At 34.7% G+C, this 9523-nt stretch overlaps 2 protein-coding genes across 4 annotated transcripts in view; both read left to right on the forward strand.

Annotated features, from left to right (window-relative positions):
• The window catches only part of LOC107702546 (monocyte to macrophage differentiation factor 2), a 15476-nt gene extending 10935 nt beyond the window's left edge, over positions 1-4541 (forward strand). For 2 of the 3 annotated variants that reach the window (XM_016504898.1, XM_016504897.1), the window contains exons 5-7: positions 599-700; positions 1906-1975; positions 2060-2308. In XM_016504898.1, coding sequence (XP_016360384.1) covers positions 599-700; positions 1906-1975; positions 2060-2263 — 376 coding nt within the window. In that variant the 3' untranslated portion in view covers positions 2264-2308. Of the gene's footprint in view, positions 1-598; positions 701-1905; positions 1976-2059; positions 2309-2408 lie in introns of those variants that run through there. The other variant, XM_016504899.1, reaches the window with a different exon arrangement.
• A 4213-nt stretch (positions 4542-8754) lies between these two features.
• Positions 8755-9523, forward strand: part of LOC107702548 (ras-associating and dilute domain-containing protein-like) — a 19884-nt gene continuing 19115 nt past the window's right edge. The window contains exon 1 of the mRNA XM_016504900.1: positions 8755-9044. The gene's annotated coding sequence lies outside the window, so the exon portion shown is untranslated. The remainder of the gene's footprint in view (positions 9045-9523) is intronic.

Raw genomic sequence — 9523 nt, forward strand, 5'->3', positions numbered from 1 at the left:
GTTTTTTTTTCCCCGTTACATCTAAAAATTCCTTTCAGAAACATTTTTTTTTTTTCAAAGCAGCCCCCCCCCAAAAAAAGTGCGGCCCCCCAAAAAATTGTGCCTGCCCCCTCACTTTGTGCGCTCTGGTGCCGACCCTGCATATACTCAACCTCCAACTCACACACTGGCGAGTAAAATCTGAGAATTTATTAGCAATTGGCTAATATTAGACATCATTTAGAGATTTACCAGAGTAAGATTTAGTCGCATATGCGAGTGATTTACTCGCAATGTAGAGGGTTGTTGGAGCACAAATAATTTTGTAAAAAATGATTTGGTGCCTAAATTTAGTACATTTTGTTATTCAGTTGAATTGACTGTAACTGAATTGACTGTTAAAATTTCACAGAAATTGGGTTTTAGTTGTTTTAACTTGTCCTACTTGTTACCCAGTTGCATAGCTTTGAGTTATACATTTCAATTATACTTTTACATGTATTTATTTGGAAGACATCTTTATCCAAATTGACAGTACCCTGAATCAAACTGTGAGACTTTCACAGATAGTTTGATTTTGAAAGTACCATTAATTAAGGATCTAATGGATTTATGGCAGGCTGACACTGCGGGATCTTGGTCCATGGGCTGCTCACATGCGTTGGGTTGTCTGGGTGATGGCCTCTGGAGGAACTGCCTATGTGTTCTTCTTCCATGAAAGGTGAGCTTGTGTTTGACAAATGATTAAGAGTGTTTATTTCTAAATGTTAGATTTCCAAAAGGTCAAATAGAAAGAAACAAGGCAAACTTTTCGGTCACATATTGACCATTTTCAATGACATTTCAATGCCAATTTTAGATTTACAAAATTAGATTTTTGTAAGAAATAACAGATTTTTCAAATGTTTTGATTACATCACCCTGCATCATATTTGCTGAATTAAATCAAATACTTGTTTCTTACTAATTTTGAGGTGCTGATACCAAAAGTAGTGCCTGTTTTGCTCTGACACATCATAGTTTTTCACAGAATATGATGTGCATTTTATTATATATATATATATATATATATTTTAATTTTTGCATTTTACTACAATTTGTAAGGTGAAGAATTCTTGTAAGCAGAAAAATTGCCACAAAGACATAATTCCTATCTTCCTCTGAACCAGGTTACACATATTTGTTCAGTTCTCAGACGATTTTCACATGTATGATTGATTGTGAAAACATTATTTTATGCCTAAACCTGATTTCCATTTTTCTTCCACTCCTTTGCAGATCGTAAGTTAAATAAAATACTATTTTTTTTTGTTATTTTACATTTGACTGCTTTTTTTATTATGATTATTATTTTGATAGGTGCATTAAAGGATTAGTTAATTTGCTGAAAATGTACTCAAACTCAATCTATCCAAGATGTAAATGAGTTTGTTTCTTCATCGGAACTTCATCGGGTTTGAAGGAATTGAATTACATCACTTGCTCACTAATGGAACCACTGCAGTGAATGGGTGCCGTCAGAATGAGAGTCCAAACAGCTGATACAAATCTCACAATAATCCACAACACAACTCTAGTCTGTCAAATGAAGTGAAAGGCTGCTAGGCTTTTTAACTTTAAACCATCACTTCTGCCCTAATATGAGTCCATAATTCTATAATGTGTGATAATGCTAAATTACTCCAAATATGTTCTGATGAAGGAACAAACTCATCTACATCATGGTCCGAGGGGAAGTAAATCTTAAAATGTTCAGTTTTGGGTGAACTATCCCTTTAAACATGATACATATAATTTGAAAAATCTAGAGAAAAAAAATCTAAAACATATCATTTTAAATACATATTACTTGAAACAGGTTTTGAAACAAAACTGTACTTTTCTGCGCTACAGGTGAACATGTTTCTTGCATCCTTTGTGTTACAGGTTTAAAGTTGTAGAGCTGATCTGTTACATAGCAATGGGTGTTTTCCCCGCTCTCGTTATCCTCTCTATGGTAAGAAAATGAACGCCTATGAATTGAAAATGTCACGACAGACTAATTAGAAATGAATTCAGTGTCTGTCTGTTTTCTTTATAGGCAGACAGGTCAGGTCTGTGTGAGCTGTTGGTTGGTGGTGGGTGTTATGTGTTGGGCATGGTGTTCTTTAAAAGTGATGGAATAGTGCCCTTTGCTCACGCTATATGGCACCTCTTTGTTGCAATGGGATCAGGCATCCATTACTATGCCATCTGGAAGTACCTGTACACACCTGTCAGTCAACCAACCAGTACGGCCCGGTGACACACATATGCATACACCTAACCACAAAATCATTTGAATATATATTTGCCACTGAAGTGCTAAAGTTCTACTAAAAGCATAAACAATTGTTTTATTGTTGCTAGCGAATGGTTTGACTGATATAATTCTTGTCACTTATTAATAGGTCTTTAACTAGCACATACAACAGAAATTACATCTAGCCTTTGTGAGACTACAAGCAGCAGGGGTCATTTTGGACCTGAGGCCGTGTGCAATCCTGAGACTGATAAAGGATCCAGAACAAGAACGTTTCTAGAAAAACTATGGACGTATTACATGAAGGTTTACAATTTTTTAAAAAGGTACAGAGCAAAGTTAAAAGCACTGCCAGATATTTGTAAAAACACTTAACCTGAGGTATGTTTCCCCAAAGCATCACTAGCTAACTATGGTTGCGAGTTGCATTGAACTCTATTGGTAACGATGGAACTTGTGACCATAGTTGCTTTTGGGAAACGCACCCCTGGTTTGTAATTACTTGACTACAGTTTAAAGGTATGTCTGTAGTGTTTTTAAACCGACTTGGGATTATTCTACTAATTCTGCCACTGCCAGTGTGGAGATATTCTTATTTATGTGAGAAATATGAGTTCATTTCATATTACTGTACAGTACACAGTATCAATTGTCCATGCTTCTAGTCTAGTGCTAGTCTGTTGCATTTTTGGGTGTGTAATGTCTTTGGAAAATGCCATAAGTGCTTGATGACAATGTCCAGGAAAAGATTTACCTGGACAGGTCATCTGATTTCATGGTTTAATGGAAAAGTTTAGATTCTTATATTATGATTGTGCACTGTTTTTTTTTGTTTTTTTTCTGGTCATTTTAAAATGTGCTTCATGGTAACGTCTATTAATTGGTATTAATCAAGTCAAAATATTGTTTAATAATAATATTAAATGACTGTCTCAACTTGACTACATTATAGGCTTACACCAACAAAAAATACTTTTGAGGGTTAGGTCATAGAGAAATAGCTCACTTTTTACAGTTTTAACAGTATATTGAGACTTGCATGGGGCCAGTTTAAAGGCTTTTGCCCATTTTACTGCATTCCATTTCAGTGAAAATCTGAAAACAAAAAAGTGTTTTATCTTAGATGTTATTTATTCATTTCAACTTACAGCTGCTGTAGATGTTGTATTATGGATCATTTTATATGAGCGCTAAATAGGGTATAAAACATATACACTGAAAGTTTTTATGGAGGCTTTTTTCCGCCACAGGATAAAAAAGGTAATTGCAACTTTTTGTCTCACAATTTGGTCTTTTTCTCTTGTAATTATAAGAAGAAGAAAAAAAACTCAGACTTGTGAGATATAAACTTACAATTGCCACTTTTTTATCGCAATTCCAAGGTTACCTCTCACAGGTCTGAGTTTGGAGCAACATGAGGGTGTAAATGATGGCAGAATTTTCACTTTTGTAAGAACTATAATACACAATTAGCACACTTACCATCTTAGCTTCAGTGTTTACCACTGGTCAAGGTTTGTAAATTAGCCATCTGTTTATTGGACTGATCAGCCAAAGCATTTGCTCTCAGGGTTGCCATCTCACTGGTTGGTACCATCACAATTTCTTAAGCATTCCATTTTTGGTGCACTCCCTTAGGCCATGCATATTTTAATAACTGTTTAACATTGAAAATAAACTTGAACATTGTAGATAGTATTTTTAATTAGGGCTAATAGGTGATCAAGGGCACGTTGGTTGTTACAGCTACAGATTGTTAAGTCAAGTTTGACGCAGAAACAACAAGGCTGCAGTTTTTACCTCTCAGACTACTAAACTGAAGTCTATTAAACACGTATTTAAATTTGTATGGCCTTTACAATCATATAAAACTCTTAATAGTTACCAGTTGTAACAGAATATTTGAACAAAACGTGTATTTATTGTTGTACATCTTAAAAAACAGTATTTAATGTATTGTGAATATAGAAAGTGTTTGGTCAGTAGTTGTAATCTATGTGTACACAAGCTACAAATTCATTATAGTGTTGATATTTATCTTTGCTGTGCTAAGATTGAACATTTCGCAAGCATCTCATTTTGATAAAGATGTTTTATTTGATGATGAGTGAATTTCAGCTGAAATGTGACCCTGGACCACAAAACCAGTCATAAGGGTCAATTTTTGGAAATTGAGATTTATACATCTTCTGAAAGTTGAATAGATAAGCTTTCCTTTGATGTATGGCTTGTTAGGATAGGACAATATTTGGCTGAGATACGACTATTTAAAAATCTGGAATCTGAGGGTGCAAAAAAATCAAAATATTGAGAAAATCACCTTTAAAGTTGTCCAAATGAAGTGCTTAGCAATGCATATTACTAATAAAAAATGTAGTTTTTATATATTTATGGTAGGAAATGTACAAAATATCTTTATGGAACATGATCTTTACTTAATATCCTAATGATTTTTGGCATAAACGAAAAATCAATAATTTTGACCCATACGATGTATTTTTGGCTATTGCTACAAATATACCCCAGCGACTTAAGACTGTTTTTTTTTTATCCAGGGTCACAAATGTGTATGCTATTGAAACACCTCGCCTTAGTAAGTGAACATGTGTTTACGCTTTTAGTGTTGCAACACTCTTGTCAGGTACGTTTTTCCTCTCTTAAGAATTTAGATGATAGTAAGGGCTGTCTGTGACTAAAATGAATACGGTTTCAGTTTGAACTTGAAATTGCTTCTGCTCTCTATCTTGTCTAAGTATAATATCTAAATCTATACATTTTTGAACCCAGTGGTAGTATGAGTTTATGTATGTTTCTAAATTATTTAAGACTTTTGTTATTCTGTTGTATTAAGTGTTCTGTTTTTACCATTGTTGACTATTTTTCATCTGTTTAAGTATCTTTGTTTGATGTAGCTTTATGACAAAGTGTTTGCTTGGGGGTTTATTAAGTTTACATCCATTATACAGCTTTCACTGCCAGTCAGCCTGAGATTAATACATTTAGATTTCCTTTGACCTTGAGTTTATTAAAAATGCATGGAAACTCGTGTGATGCTTGAGGAGTTGTGTTAGCTAGTTAGAGTGCACGCTGAATGTACAAAAGTCCTTCCTCATACTTTTGAGTCACTAGAATATGCTGGATGGCTGGAGTTTTTAACATGCTAAAATTATTAAAAGCATATGGTTTACTTCTGACTCAAAGCCAAAATAAAATACACTGCAACCAAATTATTGCACAATTTAATGCTGGTTTGCCCTGACAAATCTTACTTAAATTATGTATAATGTAGAATTTGGCAAAGTCTGTTCATGATACTTGACACCAAACTTTCATACATCAGGCTGCCTACCTCTCTTTGAGTTATGAAAAATATTAATTCAGTAAAATTACTGAATTCTCTATTGAAACCGAATCCACTTTAAACCTAACCCTGACCTCACTGTAAATATAATTTGTGCCTTTTCTAGTTTGGGTGTGTTTCAGAACAGTTCAAGGCTTTGTGTTGTTAGCCATTCTGCTGATTTACTCTGCATAAAAAAGTGAACCTTTCACATGAAGGTATTTGTGATTGTGATTTTGCGGCAACGTTTGTATTGCCCCAGTTTTTGTATTTGTATTAAGACCATGTTATTTCATACCAATGCTTTTTATCAAGGAAATGTCCTTCTCTCATTATCTGAGTCCTGCATTCTATGTATTTTGTATGTCTGTGGGTTGATCAATAAATGCTAAGAATGAAAAAAAAAAAGCCTTGCACACTGTTGTAATTTTATACACGCTTTTGAACCGATTATTTATTACATTGTTCAAGCCTACTTATAATACTTTTAACTGTAAAAAGTTAATGTTGAATACAGTCAAGTTGCAGGACAATTTTCACATTTTAACCAAATACTTCTATAAATCCATGTTGTTTGCTGTATACTGAAATAGACAGAACATTTCTTAACATTTGATGTAAATGTCATTTCACATGTCTTCAATTAAATCATGTTTTATCGATCATGTCAAAATTGTATAATAAAATGTATAAATGAAATTTACAATCTGTATTATATCATTGTGCTGTAATATCTCAGCCAGCAGTTCCACCACCCCGTCACTAGATGTCGCAATTGTAGTTTGAGTTTATTTATTTGTTACAGCTTTGTGATCATTTTCTGTATTTTTAGTACAGGCTTTGAAAGAATGGCAACGTTTTGACAAAATTCAGCATTTGCTCTAAATGCTTATTCAGTTTTATATCAGGGATCAATCCATTCTACCCACAGCCTACAGATTAAAACACTAATGTTGCATGTACAAATGTCTTCAGTGAGCCAAAATGTCCTGGGATTTGAATGAGTGTATGCTTCTTTCTGATCTACTGAATGTCCCAGTAGAGGGCCCCACTTTACACCCTCAGGAAACTACATATCTATTAGTCATTCCACTGGACTGAATTATTCATAGAGATCTGCCATGTTCTTAACAGACATTTTCAGTAAAGTGCCCAAATTACATTAAATGGCTATTCCCAATATCCCTTATGAGCATTTGCATAACATCCATTCTTTAACCATTGTATTTGACAATGTAAAACCGTTTTGACTTCTCACTTAGCCTACATTATTTTAACTGCAGTTTCTAATAAACAAACAAATAGTGCAGCCGAAATAAGTAATACTGTACTAAAATTGAACAAATTAATTAATACATTAACTCACTCCCCAGAAAGAATAAAGGGTATGGGCCTAACATTTAACATGGTATTGAAATAATGCTAGTATGTAGGCCTATTGTTAAGTAGACTATTCATAGTTTTATATGAATGCTATGAATGTGAGTGTTTTCTTTCACAGTATGGGTGTTCTCTCCTTATTTTTTATTTTTTTTTCAGAAACAGCGAGTAGATAAATATGGATCATAGCCATCGGAATATAGCTCACTAGAGCTGAATCAGGCTACGCATTTGCACACATAGTGACACCAAAAGGTACAGTATACCCACATTTTGGAATGACTTTTCATCAACCGGTGTAGTATTTTTAGTGGATGACCCCCTTTAGTGAAAGAGCCCCCTTGTGTAAAGAAGTACACTTTAGAATAATATGCTTAATATATATATAGGCCTATATATATATATATATATATATATATATATATATATATGTGTGTGTGTGTGTGTGTGTGTGTGTAGATGTTTTCAAAATTAATAAAGTTTTCAGACATTTTATGCTATTTGCAATTAAATGAAAATGTAGTTTGCATATAGTAGCCTATGCAATTAGTTGAACTTAAGAGTGCTGTTTTTGACCCATTTACATCTTTACATGTAATTTCATAATTCTGTTGTCTCATAATTATTGTATTTTTTAAGTATGGTTAAAATGTACTTCCAAATGTAGGCTACTGACATTGTATAAACTGAAATTTATACTGTCATTACTGAAACCTTTACGTCATGTATTTAAATATATTTGTAATTACACATTTGCAGATGAAGTTGCAGTTTAGGACCTTTTAATATTATTAAAAAGTATTATAATATTAAATAAAACTAGCTTTAGTATGTTAGTCAACACATCAAAATAAGTGTACTTCTTTAAAACACAACAAAAGATTATTAAAACAATGATTTAAAAGGTAAAACATCAAATATGACATTTTAACATATTGCACTTTTTAAAAGTGTGTATACTGAAGTGTGTGTACTCTCTTATGAATCTACACTTATATGGCCTTTTTATTTCAGTAATATTACATGCAAGTACATTTTTAAATATATACTTTTAAGATTTGAAGTGCACTACAAGTGTAGCCTAGGCCTACATTAAATACAATTAAGCGCACTTATTTTTCACAAGGGCCCCTCAAGTTAAGAAAGGTGTTATAGATGAGCAACCAGGTGTTCATCACATCAACATTTAATTAATTTTGGTCAGTAGTAGGCCTATATTTAAAACACATTTATTTTAAAATATTGATAGTTGGCCGGTAGTCACAATGGTGTTATTCTCGCAAATGAAAACGAGTCTGTGAGGGACAGATGCGCAGTTAGTGTGTTGTAGCTTAGGCTACTGTCATGTCTAAATTCACGACACGTTTTCCAGATTTTTCTCGATCGACAGCAAAGTTGAAAAACATTACAGCCCGGAACACACTGCATGTTTGTCCCATACTGCATACCGCCTGCCTAAACATCTATTACATTGCAAGTGTAACAATACGCGAGAGCTTGAAGTTCTCGGTTCGGCTTTTTCCGGCTGCAGTCGGCTCAGGGAATGCAGACGCCGAAGCATGCAGACTAGTGTAGCCAGTGGAGACGGGCAAATAAAGAAGGGGGAAAGGGATAAACAGCTCCAACGACTGCCAAAGAAGAGCACCGAAACATAAAACCAGCAGGTAAATCATTCCGAACATACTAACAACAGATTTCTCTATACTGATGCATGTTTGACACCTCTGTACAGGTAGACGTTGTCGCATTCCATGACAGTGACTGGGCGGACCTAAACTGTAGCCCACCGGGCCGTAGAGCTAATTTAACATATGAACAAGACGAAATACTGGCAAATGTCAATAATAGGAGTCAAGCGAGCGGCTTGTGAGGGATCAGAGCTCTGAGACTGGCTGGCGGAGCCCCGTTAAGACGCACAAGCGGATTAGGACTCGCGAGCAGGTGCCTTTGTTGGCTCGCGCCGTTGCTAGTGGAGACCCGCAGTAGCGTGACGCGCTTCTTTAAAACTGAATGCCTCCAAATGAGCGTCTCTTCCGCAAACGGGGAATAAAACGCGCTTGACAGGTAAGACATACTCTGCAACCTTGAGTTTGATGTTTTTGTAAGTATTTTCAACAACAAAAAAATTAAACTTTTTTTTTATTGTACGTCTTTTAAAATCTACCGATCTTAATCACGCGCAGTTGCATTACAGTATAGTACAAAATGTTTATGAATGTTAAATTATCCATTCGCATTCAATGTCCTGCACCTTTAAGAATCATAAAACGGTTTGTTTAAATCATTGTGTGCATAACAGAAGAATGCAAAAAGGGAACAAATTAATACTTTAGATGTACGCAGTACCTGTGGACAGATAGATTATTTAAATAAGGGGTAGCATGTCAACTACATGCAGTTTGTGAATAGGCTTCACGAGCGTACGGTGAAGTATTTTCACGCACGAGCAGATGGTCTACGTTCAGACTGCCGAGTAGTGGGGATTTTAGCTGATGCAGTGTCTCTCTCTCTCTCTCTCTCTCTCTCTTTCTCTCTCTCTCTCT

The sequence above is a fragment of the Sinocyclocheilus anshuiensis genome, unplaced genomic scaffold (assembly GCF_001515605.1).
Source record: "Sinocyclocheilus anshuiensis isolate Anshui unplaced genomic scaffold, SAMN03320099.WGS_v1.1 scaffold218, whole genome shotgun sequence".
NCBI lineage: Eukaryota > Metazoa > Chordata > Actinopteri > Cypriniformes > Cyprinidae > Sinocyclocheilus > Sinocyclocheilus anshuiensis.